Raw genomic sequence first — 20,471 nt, forward strand, 5'->3', positions numbered from 1 at the left:
AAACTTTCGAGCTGCCAGTCTACGAAAATGTTATTGTGCATAACAATACGACCTTACCCGTCGCCGGAGAAGATATTAAGATAGCTCTGCTGACTGCGATCCCACGGCACGAACTTTATGCAAGTGTTATCCATGATATACTTCATTGCTTTAAGAATTTCACTTTTCAAGTGATCTGCAATGCAACAAGAGATATTGTTAGGGAAATATAATTTATATATTCATGTACATGTGCAGAAAACTTTAAAAATTCTTTAGAAGAGATACACATAATTACGTATAAATTGCTTTCATTTAGGACTCTATTATATGAAAGAATTAGAATATTTAATCTTTAAAGCGTGTATTATAGATTGAAAGATTTATTTCCATCCATATAATCATGTGAGTCAAGAGTTTTAAATGTATGCATTTTGATATGTCTCGAAGATCTCAGATGAGATAGCTACATCTGCGCACATACGTGTGTTCACGGGTATCGTTATATCACTTAGAGAACTCTAGCGACAAAAACGTGGTGATTACAGTTCCCCGTCACATTTGGCTAATTCTATTTAAGCAAATGTATCATCTTTACTATAAGAACTTACGTTCAATACTCAAATTTTTAAATTTCGACATTAAAGCTTAGGGGATCTCAGAAATTAATGTTGCCAGATTAGAAAACAATACCAGCAATATTCTGAAGAATATTTAATACTTGGCTTTACTACGTCGCGGAGAAACGCAACATTACCTTTACACCTAATTTGGGAAAACAAATTAACAGCGTTGCAGTGAATAATAATGAAAGACCGTCTAATAAGGATGTATGCAGATAAAAAAGAAAACAATTTAGAGTACATTAAAAAATTCAAAGATAAATTTGTAATGTGCTCAAAAAGGGAAATTAAATCGTTTTTGATACTATCAACATCTAAGCATTATGAAGGAGAATCCAAAGCTTCATGTAACATTTCCTATTTAATTGTAAAAGCAGGATACTCGCATAACAGTTTGTAAAAATTTATTATTGCCAGCAGTTCTAGATGTAATAACTACAGTTGCGAAAATTAATTTGCATCCAGTTTTACAAATTCCTTCGCCCAGTAAACAATATAGTTCAGTATCGTACAGATGAAACGGCAAAAACTGTTGAACAACAGTCAGTCACTAAATGGAAGATTAATAAGTCTGCCATACAAGGAAGAACAGCGTTTTCTGGCAACGTTATGGTAAGGCCTTTTATCTGTGCGCGTTATTATAGTAATGCTAAAAAAGAAATAATAGAAGAGTTCTTTTTCGCAAAACCTCCCGAAACTCGAAACATACACAAGAAAAGGAGACACATTTCTTTGCAACTTTACTTTGCAACTGCAAAACTTTTTCCAGCAATATAGCATTCGCTTACCCAACTTACCCAACTTCTTGTGACGGTGCACCAACGATGGCTAAAATCGAATCTCAAAAGTAAAATTCCCAACATTTGGAATGTTCATTATTTTTTGCACAGGTATAATTTAGTTACGAAAAAAAAATCCAGGAATAGCTTCATGCTGTCAACTAATATAAAGCCGTTTTTTGGTTCAACTGTGTGACCACAACTGTTGCAAAGTTGTTGGTTTTGTTACTTATGCTCATTTATCTGACAGTAATATCAGCCCAAGCCTACGAATATCCTCGTGGCAAGGAGCGCAAGGTACGCCTGTCTTTGGCAACAGCCTCGAGCACCATACAGGTGACAGTGCGATTTAGCTCAGTTCCGCTTCCTCCCCAATTTTGATGGAGAACACCCTGGTGGGGACTGGTCTGAGGGCCTTCGATTCCTGTCCCCTTCCATCAGACCGAACGAGAGGACTTTCAGCTCGTCGCACATCTAGAGAGCCGCTATGCCACACTGACACTATACATTTACAAACATCCATGCCTTCTCTGGGATTCGAAACCAGGCCCTTCGCGCGGCAGCCAGTGACGCTAATCACTATCCCAGTTGGGCGACACTGTTGCAAAGATGCAACAATTTGCTTCTTCAAAGGTAAATGTTTGCAGCGTGTTGGAAATAGTTTTAACACCGTGATAAAGTTTTCCTTTGAAATTGACAACCTTTTCGTTATACAATATAGAATTAATAAAATACAATATACAATGTAGTTGTATTTACTAACTATAGGAACAGTCCTATTGGTGACAACGGTAGTGCCATTTAGTAATTTAACGACGAAAACACGTGAACATAATTAACACAAAGGTAACACATAGAAAGAAAGAAATAGAAAATAAGAAGAAAAACGTCAGTCCATGGCACCATGAAAACTGAATAACATCATATTAAGCGGAATCACATCATAAAGAGAATTCAGAGTCAGGGCATCATAAAAACGGAATAACATCATAAGAAGAGTTCACAGTCCTTCGCTTTCGAACGTCATTGTTGCTTCCGTTTTTCATCTCTCGTCTGGCGTTTCCGCGAGAGGTGCTCATGTGATCTTGCTGGTAAGCACGTTGCCATTCTTAGATGTAAAAAGAAGCTTTGTACTCACACGGCCATTCTGCAGCACCATACGGCCAGGGCTGGCTGACAAGATAAGAGGAGACTGGTTGAAGAAGACAAGAAATCTGAATAGGAGAGAAAAATAAGGAAAAAATCAATGTCTTGGTGCCGAATTTTGAGTTTGTGCACCACCATTTCATCTTATCAGCAGAGGTTGACGTTACGGTAGGGCTTTCATGTAGTCCTATCTTTCGCATTTCGATCAGATGGATAAACGTTCGTTATCTCATAAGGACCGAAGAATTTACGACGAAGTTTCAGTCCAGGTCCAAACTGGGTGCGTTGTAATTCCACTTGGTCTCCGAGGTTGTATCTACAAGCAGGTTTATGACGTTTTTTATACTGTCGTATTTTATACTGTCGCTTAGCTTGAATACGTAACGTGTCTTTCTCGTCGAGTCCATTGTTGGTGATTCTCATCAAGTCTTCTTCGTTTTATGCTTCCAGGCACTTTTCTTGCCTTTCTTCTAGCGTGAAGCAGATAAAGAATATGAAACAGCAATTTTTTTTCTGAGCTATTTTAGCATTCTTTGTTGCCGCAAAAGCTTCAACTGCATCTTTTTCATGTATATAACTTACGGTAGCATTTCGATACATAGATGATAAATTCAGATATATCTGGTATGCTTTCTGAAAAAATTCAACAATTTGAGAAATTGTAGTGTCGACTGGAAAGCCAGAGACAAATAATTTACTTCGATTATGTTTCTTTTCTTCCTGTTCCTTTGCTGCTTCTGGTCTATTTTTTCGTTTCACAGCAGCAAAATCTGCAGGAAGTAAGAAGAAATCTACTGTAAATAAGAAGAAAAAAGACAGTTCATGGCATCATGAAAATAGAATCACACTATAAGGAGAATTCAGAGTCATGGCATCATAAAAACGGAATGACGTCATAAGAAAAGTTCACAGTCCTTCGCTTTCGAACTTCATTACTGCTTTTGTTTTTCATCTCTCGTTTGGCGTCTCCGCGAGAGGTGGTCACGTGATCCTACTGGTAAGCGCGTTGCCATTCTTAGATGTAAAAAGAAGCTTTATACTCACGTATATTCGTTGTTCAGTATTAGGTAAAACAAACGGCAAGGAAGTGATATCAAGTCATCAGAGCTAGAATAATTATTTCGGTTTTCATTTTAGAATTGACTTGTTTATATCGACACTGAATCGAAAATTAATTACATATGTGAGAACATGTCTTTCATAACTTAATGCGATTGTTCATTTTTAATAAAGATTGTATTTACCTATAAATTATGTGAAGATACCTTGCAAAGTTTAAAAGATTATTTTAGTCTTCGTTTCCAAAAGATTCAAAATTTGAATGTGCAAACATGGCTCATAGATGTGCTGAATTGCGATAAACCTAATCTTGATACTATGACGCAAGATGCATTAAAAAAGTACCTTCAAAAACAATTCTGATTCAGAACACATGGGTACGCTAAATTTTTTAATTTGAAAGCCATCCGAGAAAAGTGTCCCGAAATATAAAGTTGTTACCGAACCAATGCTTTTGACTCTTCTTGCATAGGCGAAGCAAGCTTAAATTAAGTCAATAATTTACTACCGAAAACAAGTACCAGGTTGGGTATTTTTAAAAGAGAAGATTTAAGAGTTAACTTAAGCAATTTATGCCAAACATCGAAAACATAGCATCTTTAGATTAAGACCAGCCGTTTCCGCATTTTTTTTTCTCTATTGAAGACATACGGGTTGCAAATGCGATGTCGATCCACATTCAAAACATCGGAGCGGTTCCCGTTTCTCAGATTCTTTCGCTTTATCTTCAGCATCTACTTATACGGTTATTCGATAGTTTCTTCGGTAACCCTTGATCTTCTCTTTCGCTTTCTAGGCTCTTTCACAACCTATAAATCCCTTTTAGTAGGAAATACTTTTGTATCGAAATCCTGCTTCAAAGTTTCGAAGTTATCTATCTCCTCCGCTAACACGAGCTGTAATTTAGTTTTCCTTCCATCATCTACGTATTTCTCTCTACCTTCACCACAGGGTGGATCTTCATCTGATCTGCTACCATTAGTTCTTTTAGCTCAACAGAAGTCTAATTTCTAACAGTTTCATCCATCCGTCAAAACAAGTCTGCAATTTATAAATAAAATACATAAAATCATTACCTATTCTTCGGCTTCTTTGTATGATCTACAAATTTTAGCACTTAAATGGTAACTAAAGTTTTCTGTATTTAAATGGTAAGGATCCAACAAAAATGCTTAGATTTGTACCTATTCTAGGGTTTCTTGCGGTGTTTCACAATTTATTATCTGCCCTATTTCTATTAGCAAAATAGTCATAATTTGGATCGACCATTCGGTTTCTGATAAAGCCGTAGATTCAGCTTGATGCTCAAAAAGGGCTAAATGCAAGCTAATATCAGTTACATCGACATGTAACTTTGACATTAGTCTTTTCATTTCAAGCATATTTCGCTGAAAACGAACATCTGACAAACTGGAAGTAGATTTCCTTTCGCTATTTCGGGCTGTAATTCTTAACCTCTCTATCTCAAACTGTCTTTCTCTTTCCTCCCTCTGTCTCTCAATAACAGTAAATAAAGGCCCCTAACTTTTCCTTCTACATAACCTTCACTATTTAGAATTACATAGCTTTCTCATTCTTTAGTCTATATTAAAACTGAAATCCTTAGCTAATTGCAACAGCTCCTTGCTCTTGCCTTTTTGGTAAATATGTCGTTTTCTTATTTCATTTTGTAGAGTCATTTTAGTGTACTCATATGAGCGTTTGTCTTCTTTAACATGGGAACCACACTTCACTGCAGGAACATCCGTCGCTACTCCGTTAAACAGCTGCTGATCTGGCGGTCTTTCTGATACTGGCGTACTTTCAGTGTCGAATTCTTTCTGGCTCTGTCGGGCTCTTAGCGGCTAATTTTTAAGTGGTTTCTTGAAGCTTTGGTGTTGCCGTATATCAAATACAGGATTTATATCAATCCTTGATTTAAATGTATCATCAAGGATTTACATCATGCTGTATATCAAATACAGTATTTACATTTACATCATTCATTACACATTTTTAAGTACATTGCGTATGAAAATATCTTTATACAGATTTCAGCTGGTTAGCGAGACCCATAACCCTACCGCTGCCACCACTTATATAAGTTTGTAATATCACAGATAATTTACAAATCAGACAAGGCATGAAAACCTTTATTTATAGACTGAAATGCGAAAAACTATATCAATAAATAAATATAGAATTATTATCCCTCTGGTCGTCTCTCGCTTTCACACGCAGCTCTCAGGAATCGGTTTCCACGAGAAGAGTAGCTTTTTTAAGTCAAAAATTTCCACTTCGATGAGCTTGTCCCTTTTATGTTCGCGGCGCAATGGGATGAGAACATGCTAAGCTCGTGACTTTAACTAGACGCTTTGACTCGTCTCTGAGCTCCCATTGGAGCAGGCTTGGATGGAACGAACATTCTTGAAAGTCCACCACATGGTCTGGCTTTAACGGCGTGGAAAGTTAAAGCCTAATTGCCCATACGCATGTAGAACTTATTACGCGATATTAGCTTCCTGTAAAAATCACTGTCTTTAGAGTATACGTTAGTGAATTAACTGCAACATTAGTCCACAAATAGTTTTTTCACTGGCATAAATATTAAAACTTTAATTGAAATCTTGTTATATTTACCAAGTCCTTTGTGTATCTTGTAAGGAATAACTCCATTTGGCCATCTTTGAGAATCCTTGGGAACAGCATTACGCTTCTACAAAATCAAAAACAATGTTTTGGATCTTCACAGTTGGCCAATAAACTACGAATAAGTAAATATTAGGGAGAAGAAAAAATAGCTTAAGTAGACCATTGAGAAAATATTTAATCAGGTGACAGAGCAATCTTGAGTTAAGAGCATCAGTATTATAAACTTTTATATCTATATCGAAAATGTTGCTTAGAATGTATATTTTAATTATTTTAAATTTTTAAATTCTAATTAATTTTTTTAAGGAACTGATTTTGTTTGCTTGAAAAATACTTTGGAAATGTGTGGAGGGAAAACAGATTTGTAATAATAAGCTGTTGCAATTCAGCCCCTTAATTCGAAACAATACTAAAATTTCAATCTCTGCTTAATGAATGGAAACCAAAGCTCTCAATTTAAGACATCTCTAAAACGTAGTGGATAAGACTGATATAATTAACCTATCTATCGCTTTTAAATAATGTTATATTTTATCAGGTTCAATGTTCCTTCTAACCTTCTTCGGGAACATACAAGGACCTGACTAGGAACAGAGAGCTTACTAAAGCTATGTTCACTAATTGTAGTAAGTAGACAGGATACAGACGAAGGGTATACAAAACCCTTTATTTTTCTCTATATACAATAACTTCCGTACTTCGGAATACAATGACCCGCCACTCGGGGTCTAACGTAAAAGTATAAAAATAAAACTAAACTCTAATTTAACTTTAGAATAATACACGTGGAAGATTGGCCTTATAATAACAGGAAGCGTATGTAGCACAGAGACTGTGAACACTACAATACGTTTAATTAATCAAGAGGATTAAAACCTCTGGCCTGGAAGGCAAATAGCAACTGCGTAACTTCTAAGGTAAGCGGCCTGCTTCGAACTCACTGCTTCCTCTCTCTCTTGCTTCGCAAAAAGCCACAACTTAAGTACTTGGCGTTCGCCAGACAAACTTTGCATAAAATCCTTCACGCTTATAATTCTGGCCGGAAGTAGAAAATAAGAAGTGATAGTAAAGATTTAAAATAAAATAAACGTTAGTAAAACTTAAGATCCTTACATACTTCCCGCCAGAGTTAATTAGTTTGAAACTGAGGTCTAAAACGACCTTGTTGAAAACTTTTAGCTCTAGAATCTAACGCGAGGCCCACCTTTTACAAACATAACTTAGCTAGAAACTAGAAATTTAAAAGAAAGAAATTTGTTACAATAGCAGCTCCCAGGATATACAACAATCTTTTTTTTCATCTGTACTGCATCTAACCAGGAGCTTTTATTCAATTCTGGTTCCTTCCAGAGATCTGGAAGGAAAACTAGTTTAATGAAATGTTACACAATGACATGGCAAGTAACATATAGAATTATACTGCTCTTAACATTCTTATTTCATTCATGACTATTTTAATTATCTCTCCCCGTGCTCTCTGACATGTGTTGTAAAAGAACACCAAACACGAATGTGTTTCTGTCTACGTGTGCCACACTTCCTCCTACAATCAAAACACTAACGTGTTAAAATTCAACATAACGAGACCTCTTAACACACCCTACTTTCAACTCTAAACCCTGAGGTACTATTCTAAAAGTGGCTAACTCTAAAGTGTAGCGTCAGAGAGCCTAACTACATCATTCAACCTTTACCACATATTCGCCATGATTTAATCTTTACAGTCACACGAATAACAAATTTTTAACATTACTTTCACTTTTACCATATCACGGTATTTCTTAACATTTAAAATAACAGTTCACATGTATATAAGAACATATCAACATGCCGTTAATTTTACACATTTGAAAACATACATTAGTAGTACATTGTTAACTTCTATTCTTTTCAAAGCAAGTACCAATTCTTTCTACCTTGAAATAATACTACATTTCAAAAAGTCTTTCAGACTAAAACTTCTTTCTTGCTAGAATGATTTAAATAAAATTTATACAATAACTTTTTACAATATTTAAGTCTTTACACAACGCTATTATACATCAACTTTAGTTTTACGCGCGAGTAATTGAAAAACATAATACGAAAATCGGTCACAACTCATTTCTCGCCCTTTTGGCGATAAAGGTAGACCTCGCATGAGGTAAAACTTCTTGAAATCTGCCACTTGCAGTAAGAATGAAAGATTAACTTAAGTTTGCAAAGTAACATAAAATTTTACTTATCTTTGTAATATTCGGACATCCTTTTCTGGGCCCAGTCTTTAAAGGTACTGCAGATAGTAGCTTGGTTTATCCTCCTTCTTGTACGGGCTCGCCCTTCAGTGCTTTCCTCTGGAAGCTTCCTTTTTTCACCAGTACGGCCACCCTTGAATACTTTCCTTTTCTCCTCTGCTTGTGGTCTTTGCCGTTTGATGGCAGCTGGTCTTGGCGGAACCGGGAAACTTCTGTCGTGATCCTGCTTGGACCTCGTTGTTGGCCGTTCAAATTTTTCTTGTACTTTTTCCTCCGCCGCTGATGGCCCTTCCGCAGTTCGGCGACTTTTGCTGCGGAGAGTTCTGTCGGATGAGTAGATCTTCCGTTTTAAAGCCAGGTTATAGTTTCCGTCATTTCTCCTGGTCCTCTTCACATACGTCGTCCTTCTCCCTTCTTCATTCTGGGGGTGTTCGTGAACTCTGTTTTCTGGACGGTGGAACGGCTTCTTTTTCTTGTTACATTGAATTTTTCCGCGGGGCAATTTTCTTTTCACTTGCTTCTGTCTCTCATTGGCTTGCCTTTGTACTTGTCGTTTTCCCACCTCTGGAACTTGTACCTGCGGTGTCTGCCGTGCCGGATCCTGCAACGATCTGAAAAGATTTGCATTTTATTACGATCGAAGTAGGGCTTAATTTGATCAATGTTTGCGGAACAGGTTTCACCATTTCTGGCTTTTAACACTACAACAGCGTGAGTTATTTTTTCTATAACATATGGTCCTTCAAATCGTGGAAAAAATTTGGCAGTTTTATCTTCTGGTGCTGAAGAAAGTGAATGCTTAATTTTTAAAACTTCATCCCCTACTTTATAAGTTACTCCCCGTCGTTTCAAATCATAATATAACTTCTGTTTTCTTTGTGCTACTTCCGTATTCTTTTTTGCTTCTTTTATTAGTTTTTCTATATCACCCATTTTAAATTCTGGGGCTCTTTGTTGCACATAAAATAATTTATCTAACGGTGTTATAATCTTTCTGCCTAGAAATAACTCAGCAGGAGTTTTGCCCGTTGTATCATGTTTTGCGGTCCTAAGGGCGAAAGCAAATTCATTGACATAGTTATCCCAGCTTTTATGAAAATTTTTAACATAACTACGGATAATTTTCACTATATTTCTGTTGACCCGTTCCGCTATATTTGATTGCGGCCGATACGGGACCATTTTTAAATGACGTATGCCCAGTTTTTGGCACATGTCTTCAAATATATTACTTACAAATTGAGGACCATTATCCGATATAACTTTTAGGGGCGCCCCGTATTTTAAAATATATTTATTTAAAATAGAATCGGTAACTAATTTCGCGGAGGCTCGTTTTAAGGGAACAATTTCGGTCCATTTACTAAAATGATCAACCATAACAAGGAGATAGCGACTTTTATTTAACTGACTTTTTGGGAAAGGGCCCAATAAATCGATGCCAATTATTTCATTTGGAAATTCGGATTTAATACTATTTAGAAACCCGGCCGGAAGGAAATTAATATAATTAACGGCTTGACATGTTGGGCAGGACTGGACATACGCCCTTGTTAACTTTTGCAGTTCAGGAAAGTAGAGTGCCTCGCGTACGCGTTGGATAGTTTTTCGAATACCAGCATGAGAAGCTAAAAGGCTGTCATGGAGCTCATGCAGGATATTTAATCTAAGACTAGCTGGGATAACAGGTCGAAATTCGTTGTTGGAATTCGTAGTTTTTGTGTAGAATAATATACCATCTATTAGTTCGTAATGGGCCGCCCTATTTCTTATCGCCACAATATCTTGGTGGCTAAAATTTCCAGGATCCTTCAAATACTCATAAATACTTCCAAACTCAGGATCCTTACCCAGTTCGGTTATTACAGTTTCTCGGGAATTTATTGTACACGCTGTCAGCATTGCCATCTTTAAGGTATTGCCTTGTTCGTCTATTTTAATCCTTGATAGGGCATCTGCTACGATATTTTCCTTTCCAAGGGTATGCTTGATTACCAGATTATATTCTTGCAGCTTGAGTGCCCATCTTATTAACCTTGGGGATAAGGTTTTCCCTGAGTACAATCTAGTTACCGCCGCATGATCAGAGTATACTGTTATCGGCACCTTTCCAAAATAGACTCGGAACTTTTGCACTGCTAACAGAACTGCAAGTGCCTCTCTCTCGGTCGCGGAATAGTTTCTTTGTGTTTGATTTAAAGTTCGGCTAAAAAATGCCACGGGCTGCTGATTTTGCGAAAGTACCGCTCCTACCGCATAATCCGAAGCATCCGCTGAAATTTCTAAATTTTCATCCTTTTCAGGAAATTTTAACACAGGGGCTTGCGTTAATGCTTGTTTTAATTTTTCGAAAGCACTATTGGCTTCGGCCGTCCACGAGAATCTTGCCTTTTTCCTTTTTAATTTTAACAATGGCTCAGCGATAGCCGCAAAATCTTTTATAAAGGACCTATAATATGAACAAAGTCCTAGAAAAGAAGAGAGCTTCTTTGCCGTGTTTGGAGTCGGATACTTTTGTACAGCGATTATTTTTGATTCATCTGTCTCGATCCCTTTTTGCGATATTTTGTAACCTAAATATTTTAATTCAGGGGCTGCAAATTTGCACTTTTCGACATTAACTTTTAGACCGGCCTCATTTAATAAAGAAAACACCTGTCTTAAATCCTGTACATGCTGGTCTAGATTATCACTAGTAATAATGATATCGTCTAAATAGATAAATGTGGACTTTCCAAGAACAGGTCTTAACACAATGTCCATGCATCGCTGAAATGTTGCTGGGGCCCCTGAAAGGCCAAACGGCATACGCAAAAATGCATAAGTGCCAGACTTGGTTATAAAAGCAGTCTTAGGCACGTCCTCAGGCCTCACCCCTATTTGAAAATAACCAGTCGTTAAGTCTAAAGTCGTCATAAATTTGGTTGATTTTATGTTCCTTAAAATTTCTTCTATGATCGGCAACGGATATACCGGATATTTCGTTATGGAATTTAATTTACGGTAATCAATAGCGAATCTCCACCTTTTTGGATGCTCCAAAGGATAATCATTATTTTTCTTACATAAAACCACCGGGCTAGCATAACTACTTGAGATGGGCGTTATGATCTTTTTACGTAGCATATCGGTAATATGCCATTCTATAATTTTTTCCTTATTCTTATCATACCGGTATGGTTTTCGACGAACTGGCAATGCATCTCCGGTGTCAATACTATGGTTAGTAACCTGAGTAAATCCTGGAATATCACTAAATAACGAAGCAAATTCACTTACCACTTGTCGGATTCTATCTTGCTCGTCATTAGGCAGGTGGTCAAGATTTAACCTTGGCGGTTCAACCTTTTCTACACGCACTGGTTTCATTGTCAGCTTAAGGGACGCTTCATTAAAATCCAGTGTAGCTTGTGCGTCTGAAAGAAAGTCTATTCCTAAGATTAAATGTGCTTGCAGATTCTTTACTATAAAAAACATCACCTTTACTTGTTCGTCCTTGATACGGATATACAAAGGTACTTTACCTACGCACTTACATTTTTCTCCTTGCGCCGCTAACACTGTTGTATTATCCGCATTATACGAGTATATGCGGTATTTGCGAAAATACTTTCTAAAAAACTCCTCTGCCACACAGGAACACTGCGCGCCGGTATCCAGGAGTGCGGTGGCTGGGATATTATTCACCAAGACTTCAATCTTCGGAAGAGTCAAATTTTTCACCATTACTGTATTTAACTTGTAGGAAGAGGGGTTTTCGTGGCCTTCGGATTTCCGCACCCTCTCTTCAGCAGAAATCCTTTTTAGTTTAAATTATTTTTCCTTTCCGTGCTTTCCTTCTCTTTCCCCTGGCCTTGAGACGTTTTTCCTGGGTTGCTATTGAACTGTCGACGTTCGCCGGCTGTTTCTGAATGCTCGGGTTTCCTTGCCCACTGATTCGCTTTTTCTCCGTAGCCGTATGCGTGAGTTTGCTGTAGTCTTGGCGTACCAAATTGGTTTCGCTGTTGATATTGGCGTCTTCTTTCGACGTCCGCCGTTCTTCTACTTTCAAACTGGATTGCTAGCTCAAATAACTTTTCCAGTGTAGTCGGATTTCTTAATTCAATAAAGTCTTGCACTTGGGGCAGTAACCTCGGCAAAATCACTTGAATTATTTCAGGATCCGGACGGTTTCCATACAAGAGCTTGAAAACGTGAATTTTTCTTAAAATAAAGCTCGAGAGGTTTTCGATTCTTTGTTGATATATACTAAAAAGTTCCGTTTCTAATTTCGCACGATCCTTTACAACAGGGAAGGCTTTTAGTAGGGCAGTCTTGAAATTTTCGTAAGTATAGGTGGGACTTCCTGCTTGACCCAAGAGACTTCTGCCTATACATTTGAACCAGTTAAGCGCTTGGCCCCTCAAAGCGCTGGTAGCTAAGGTAACTTTTTGAAACTCGTGCACGGGGTAGAGCATGAAGTGGTCATCCAATTTTTCCAAAAAACTGGTTACCGGTGTGTTTCCGTTAAACGTTGCTTCTGGTTTCATCGAAGCGCGCATGGTCTGGACGATGTAACCGAATCCTTCCAGGGCGGCAGCTGGCATTTCTGGATTCTGAGCCGTTTCTGCAGGCAGCACAGGTTTTTCTTGAAACTCGGCCATGGTTATTCTTCTTCGTTGGGCGCCACTATCAGGTTCAATGTTCCTTCTAACCTTCTTCGGGAACATACAAGGACCTGACTAGGAACAGAGAGCTTACTAAAGCTATGTTCACTAATTGTAGTAAGTAGACAGGATACAGACGAAGGGTATACAAAACCCTTTATTTTTCTCTATATACAATAACTTCTGTACTTCGGAATACAATGACCCGCCACTCGGGGTCTAACGTAAAAGTATAAAAATAAAACTAAACTCTAATTTAACTTTAGAATAATACACGTGGAAGATTGGCCTTATAATAACAGGAAGCGTATGTAGCACAGAGACTGTGAACACTACAATACGTTTAATTTATCAAGAGGATTAAAACCTCTGGCCTGGAAGGCAAATAGCAACTGCGTAACTTCTAAGGTAAGCGGCCTGCTTCGAACTCACTGCTTCCTCTCTCTCTTGCTTGGCAAAAAGCCACAACTTAAGTACTTGGCGTTCGCCAGACAAACTTTGCATAAAATCCTTCACGCTTATAATTCTGGCCGGAAGTAGAAAATAAGAAGTGATAGTAAAGTTTTAAAATAAAATAAACGTTAGTAAAACTTAAGATCCTTACAATTTAACATTCAATTTTCCTTTAAAATCTACTTTCTGCAACATAAGGAAGGTTTTGTATGCATATTATCTCTCTCTTGTCCAAAGCAATCACCTGATATTATATATGCATCGGGATATGCTTCTTGTTGGATTATGGAAACCAGTTTTAGTACAAGTGTTAAGAAGACGGCAGTGGTTAATGTATTCTCCTAAGAAGCATTTAAGGATCTTAGAAACAATAGAGACTAATGTAATATTTTTTTCAGAAACAAATTATTTTAAATACCAGTTCCGTACGGCGACTTCTCGATTCGTTCTTTTTCGCTTACTTCTGTTATCAAAATCATATTGACTCATCATTGCTATCACTCATCGCCTTCACCATCAATTTTCCTATTAACAAAAACTTTTTCGTTCCAACCTCTTTTCAAACCGTTATTCTTGAGTTAAAGAATATTAGCTGAGACATAATCATTGACTCGTTATACTTGAAAATTTGATTAATACGTCAATTACTGCGAACTAATTTTAGAATGAAACATAAGCATGCAAAGTAGTTCTGTCTTAAGCACCAAAATTCCTCTTTCGGTATTTTTATGTATGTTTTCCTGAAATGTGCTCGTGAGTTTAAAGAAACCTGAATTTATTGAAATCAAATATGATCATCCAGCGCTGATGTTTAAAGATGCATCATATGAATTGAAAATAAATTTCCAATATAAATAGTACATTAAAAGAAATTCATAAAATAAAATATCTTATATTTTAAAGGAAATAGTTAATAAATATTAGAAATCGAAACCTAAGTCATGTGAAAACATTAAAGCAAGCCCAGTTAAACTTTGAACAAACCGTTTTAAATGATAAACCTAAACTATTGCTTAAATCGTTTTAATTGATGAAAGCAAAATTTAGCTGTATCACTTTTGGAAAAGAGAATGAACCGAAAAGAGGGAAACGAACGACAGCGGACGTGTCGTTATCATTTTGAGCAGAATATGAATTGGAAGAGGATCTGGCCCTGAATCTTCTGTATGAACAGTCATTGAAATAGGTGAATTATTACATAAAATCTGGAAGATAATCTAAACGATTTTAATGGTTGGAATTGGAAATATTAACGGTTTAAAATAAACGTTTAAGATTAAAGATAAATCATTAAAATAGCTAAGTTCTCTCCAAGTTATAAATAACCGCATTAACAATATTTAGCCACTCAGTAGTTAGTTGAGATTGAAGATGGGGAGAACTATATGGTTGGGTAAAATTAGTAAAATGCTGAAACATTATATGATAACGAAGTATTCTGCAACGCATGATTATATTCTTTTAATTCACAAGTAATAGACAGGCAGTGGATTTTCAGGATAACAGATAGGCAGTGGCAGTGGCAGTGTCACTTCTAAAAACTCAGTTATTAACTTGTAAGGTTTATTTATGCTAATTAAGTAATTATTTTATGTTCCAAATCTGTGCTGTCACTTCTTTCTTCCTATTTCCCTTCCAGAATGCAAATTAGCTCCCGCGTTTTTAAGTGATCATTTGAGATTGTTTAGTCAGAGCGTGTTCTGCCTGCTGAAGCTTCAGCCTAGTTACTAGCTGTTATTCTAAGATAAGAGTTCCTATCTACGGCGATGCTTTATTCTTTCAGATAGGCTGTCTGGCCATTCCAGCTTGAGAGTCAATTTTTGCGTTTAAATATCTCTGCGCGGCCTCTGACGAATAAATACTTAGATTTAGCTTTAAATTTAAATTGTATTTTTGAGTTCATGTCATAAATGCTGGCTGATTTGTAAGCACCAGGTGTGCCTTCTGCTCAACTTACTCAGTTTTAAATAACTGCATCTGTCTTTTACACCCTTCTTAAATTCTGCTTCATCTTAGACGTAACGATAAATCATTTCCACGTCTATTTGAGGATTTGTCACAAGTTGCATTTAGTTACAGGCATATTCTCTGCAGACTTGCAGATAAGTACACGTGAATTTCTTAAAAACTCAGATATCATGACAGGTTAGTTTTGGGATTAAAAACATATTTAGAACTTGTTACCAATTAAATTTAAAACACGTATTCTACATATGCAATATGGCTATTAGATTAGCATTTGCTTTAACTAAAGTTCGTAATAAGCTGGTTAAGAAAATAATGCTACTCGAAATTCAGCAAAGTAGATTATTTCGAGATATACAGACCTACCTCAAAATTTATTGTCTTTTTACCATTGATAATGAACGTTTGTGACAGTACTTCATCAACTTTCTAGATAGGCAACATCTTGCCAATTCCATTTTCTCAGTAAGTCACATTCTGGAAATATTTGCAATATTTCAAATATTATTATTAATGTATTTAAATTAGGCTATTCAGCACTTCCATAATAGCCGCCAAGTCTTTAATAGCTATTATGTATTTCTTATTTAGATATTTCGGTGGAATTTAAGGTGTATTATTCTTTTTCAGTCTAGTAAGCGTGCAGGGATTTGAACTGTGGATTTTACAATTCTGTCTGCTTCTGCAAGCCACTTACACTATGGCGTGATGAAATAATACTTTATAGTCTTCCTCTTTAAGGCGACTGTCGAGAGGCATGAGAATTAGTCTAGCAAATTCAAGTGATGAAGTATTAGAGGTCCCCCATTGTTAGTTCAGATACAACTGTGGAAATTCTTAGGATTTCCACAGTTGAGCATTCTTAGGATTTCCACAACGACAGCATGCACGGAAAAAAAATGTGACAATTACTTGCTTTTTTTTTTTTTTTTTTTTTTTTCTATTTAAAGAGTGACTAGAAGGAGTCAGGGACCCCAGCAGAACAATCCAAATGGTAGCTGTATCCTCCATTACATTTTTGAGTCGGCAAAAACGAGTGAAATCAATTATACTCTCAAAAGAATTCGAAGAACGGGTATTCAAGTTACTAGCTAGACGTGCTGAGGCCATGAGGGAATATAATAATCCCTTATAACAATAATATGGTATTATGTAATAATTCCTTATGACGTTAATGTAATGCAATTTCATAATTCTTTATAGTGTTTATAAACTCATCAGGTTTATCGATGCAGAAGTTGTGAAAAATGGGCAAAGTCCTCACCGGGATACGAACACCAGACCTCCCGACTGCCTGCCAGACGTACTATCCCTTTAAAAGGACGACTTGGAATGAAAAGATCCAAGAGCCAAATCTCACCTTTTAGTTCGAGCGCCACTTGTAGAGTCATTCAATGCAGAAAACATGAAAAATGGGCAGTGAGCTCACCGGAATTCAAACACTGAACCTTGCTAGCCGGATGTGCTGTTCAGCTAAGCCATGAAGACAGCGTCAGTTGATAGAAGTGGAAGCAAGCACGGAAACACGTGAAAAAGAGAAAATACCTTTTATGTTAGTTAATTTTATCTGTTCAAACTTAACTACGCTTCATGAATCATTCTGTTATCAGAATATTGCAAGAGTGCTAGAAAGTTCATGAATTTATTATATTAAATTGCTGAAAGTAATAACATTTCAAAAAGTTTTCACTAATATTTAAATCAACCTAGTTAAATAGCGTATGAATGGCCTCGATGATAAAGTAACAATCGCTACTCTCTTTTTAAATTATATGCAAGAAATAACTAATATAGTCATTACGATTTTTTTTTTTTTTTTTTTTAAGCAGAAGATATGAAAAATGGGCAATGTGTTCGCCGGAACTCGAACTGGGACCTGTCGAATACACGCCGAGTGTGCTACCGTTATACCGCAAAGGCATACTAGAAGGAGGAAGAAAATACCTTATAAATGTATCACAAAACTTATACATGCGTATGCAGATATAAGTTTTGTATCTTTTAGAAAACTCAAACTTGCATTTGACTTTCTTTATTACGGTATTACTTGAATTGCGAAAGATTGAAGTAGAAACTAAAACACTTTCAAGATATGTTTATATCTACGGATTAGCGGATAATTGTCTTCTGAACCAGCTTTAAAGATAAAAAACGGCGGAATTCTTGCTAACAAAATGTATTATATAAAGTAAAGAGTATCGCAATTGGAGCATAAGAAAAGTACGATTTGTTACCAACTGTTATAAGCATTCACTTGACTGAACTGAGTATGCTTAAAAGATAAAATAAGAATTCATCCAATATCTATGCAGCTAGAGCTATTTAATATATATACATAGAAGAAGTTTAAGGTAAATTTGTATTTATTATAGTGATAGTATAATTTTGCCAGCAATTTATTTAAAATAACGACATAATTCAACAGAATTTATTTAATATATAGATTAATTATTGTATTTAATATAATTATTTAAGAAATGCATTTAAAATAACATATATAAACATGCCGTAAAATCGTTTTATTAAACATACCAGAAAATTCTCCTCTTTACTTTATATAACACATTTTGTTAGCAATAATTTATTTTTAGAACTTGTTTTGGTGGCCATTATTCAGCAAACATTGCTAATAATGCCTCAAACTTCAGCTCAATTTCTTTTCAGTTGACAGAAGATTGAAAATAGTTAAGCACAATAAATATTTTATAATGAAAACCGTCGTATTGATACAGTTTAAGCACAAAAAAGAAAAAAAAAAAAAAAGATTGTTTGTTGAGCTTTTGCTTCTTACATATACACAGGTTTAGTTTGGTTTATTTGATTACGCGGCAGAGCTCGCTGGGTCTATCAGCCTAAGCAACGCGATGTCTTCGTGGGTGACTTTCTAAGGGAAACCGAATTGTATTCAGGTTGTACATGAGGAAAACTACGAAAACGCCCAATACAGCCAAACCTGGAGTTGAACACAGGTCAAACTACTAGCATTCAGCGACTTAACCGCTCTGCCACCGTTCGGCCATCGCACATGCACAGATCGGTAATCGTTTGTTTCACGTCAGTGCAGAAATTCCACTTCAAGACGAGTAACGATTAATGTTATTAAATGGGATACGTATAAAATTTTCTTACTTCAATACTTTCTAATCTGGGAATATCACCTTGAAAGAGACGAGTGGTTTCCACAGTATTCCTGAGATGAAATCCCCCTGAAATCATAGAATACAAAAGTCTTCTAATATAAATGAGTGAAAAATGCAAAGTTTTTAATTACGCAGAGATTGTTTACGATGCTCTCAAACTCAAATTGCATGTGAGTCGAATGCACTATCTAAAGACTGTATTTTTGTAACAAAATAAAATGTTTTAACTAATTTTTTAAATTTTACTTATTAAATTTGTATCGAAAGAATATAAACAACAATAACAATATTAACGCAATAAAAAAATCAAATTTATATTAATTTTTTATCTAAAATCTAAATCTAAATCTAGATTTCTAAATCTAAAATCTAGATACAAGAAGTTTCTAGTGGTTGCGCATTGTAATTCAAACATATCAACAGCTAAATATTAAAATTTTAAATTGATATATTAATTTTAAATAATTCTAATATTTTTAACTAACTCCTAAAGAACTTACTTATGAAAGCTCTCCATGTTTTGAGAGAAAACATTCCAAGTGAGACAAAACTCGAGAAAATTTAATGACAACGTATTCTCTTTCTTTTATTTATTAAATTCTCCTTTAATACGTGCAGAAAATATACACTTTTGTACGTAAATAATTATAAACCTATTTATTTTTTTCTGCAACTTATGGTGTTTCGAATCTGATAAAATTAGTAGCCTTGGAGAAAAACTATTGAAATCTATCTTTGTCACTGATAGCCGACGCTCATTTGTCAATCGAGTTCTTTATTTAATTCGGAACGAAGTAAATGGTATTCTTTTGAAACTGTTATTCCCTTATTACAAATAAAATGTGCAATTTTATTGCACACAACACCATAAAGTTTCGATTTACTTTTAAAAACACGTCCTTTTCGTCCACTTTTGTTTTACCATTTTTAAAGTCACGTTTGCAGCTTAATCTGGTAATTAAAATTATTATTATAGCTTTATTTGCAATTTTAATTAGTCTGTGGATCATACATGAAAATTAAAAATAAAGGATAAATTTTCAGCTCTTTTTGCTTAAAATATATTTTAATGTCGAAACAAATAATTTAACATTTGGAAATAAAGTTATATGTAGTTAAAATAAATAACACAATCAAGAATAATAATCGTTTACCAGAGATAGTAATTATTTAATGTATTACAATTGATTACCCAAGCTCTTCCGGTATGGACTCAGCTCAGATAATTGAAACTATGTTGTATATGAAATTAGAGTTTACTTACTGATGAAGAGTGATAGCATTATAATCTCCAACAATAAGCGCATTTTAACTTGTAATTTGCAGATGTTTTTTTTTCGAATAAAAAAGTGCAAAATTTTATTTCTGTGATATCTGAAGACTTCTTAATCGATGATTTCAGCAAAAGCACAGCACCCCTTGTTACGTGAATAAAAACAGAGAGCTAGAATAACCGTGAACAGAAACACAAATAAAAGAAGTAGCCAGGGTTTATTTAAATAAGTACTTGTTTTTTATATTAATTTTACATAAATACCAGTAGTACATCAGTTATCTAATTGACAAAACACAGATGGAGAAAGATGAACAATACTCATACGTTCCAGCTATCTGTCATAAGAGAAGAATTGATATTCAAATTTCACTGGCACCAGAGACAATTCACCTAACTGATAATTTTTTGTCAATGGATCGATTGTCAGCGTAGAGATAAAATGGCATTTGTTTACTCCTAAGTTTCATAACATATGTATCACGGACAGTGTAACTGAAACACTTGTCGAATATAAATAACACTTCGGATTTCCTACTGAAT

General features: G+C 35.6%; 1 protein-coding gene across 1 annotated transcript in view; it reads right to left on the reverse strand.

Moving 5' to 3' along the window:
* The window catches only part of LOC118185926 (astacin-like metalloprotease toxin 5), a 34,081-nt gene extending 13,919 nt beyond the window's left edge, over positions 1-20,162 (reverse strand). The window contains exons 1-4 of the mRNA XM_085823025.1: positions 19,920-20,162; positions 18,645-18,721; positions 6,206-6,281; positions 58-175 (exon numbers count right to left, since the gene is read on the reverse strand). Of these exons, the coding sequence (XP_085679151.1) occupies positions 58-175; positions 6,206-6,281; positions 18,645-18,721; positions 19,920-19,962 (314 nt within the window). The 5' untranslated portion in view covers positions 19,963-20,162. The remainder of the gene's footprint in view (positions 1-57; positions 176-6,205; positions 6,282-18,644; positions 18,722-19,919) is intronic.
* Positions 20,163-20,471: the final 309 nt, after the last annotated feature.

This window comes from Stegodyphus dumicola, chromosome 8 (genome assembly GCF_044657685.1).
Source record: "Stegodyphus dumicola isolate Sdum_Otavi_A_Nest chromosome 8, ASM4465768v1".
NCBI lineage: Eukaryota > Metazoa > Arthropoda > Arachnida > Araneae > Eresidae > Stegodyphus > Stegodyphus dumicola.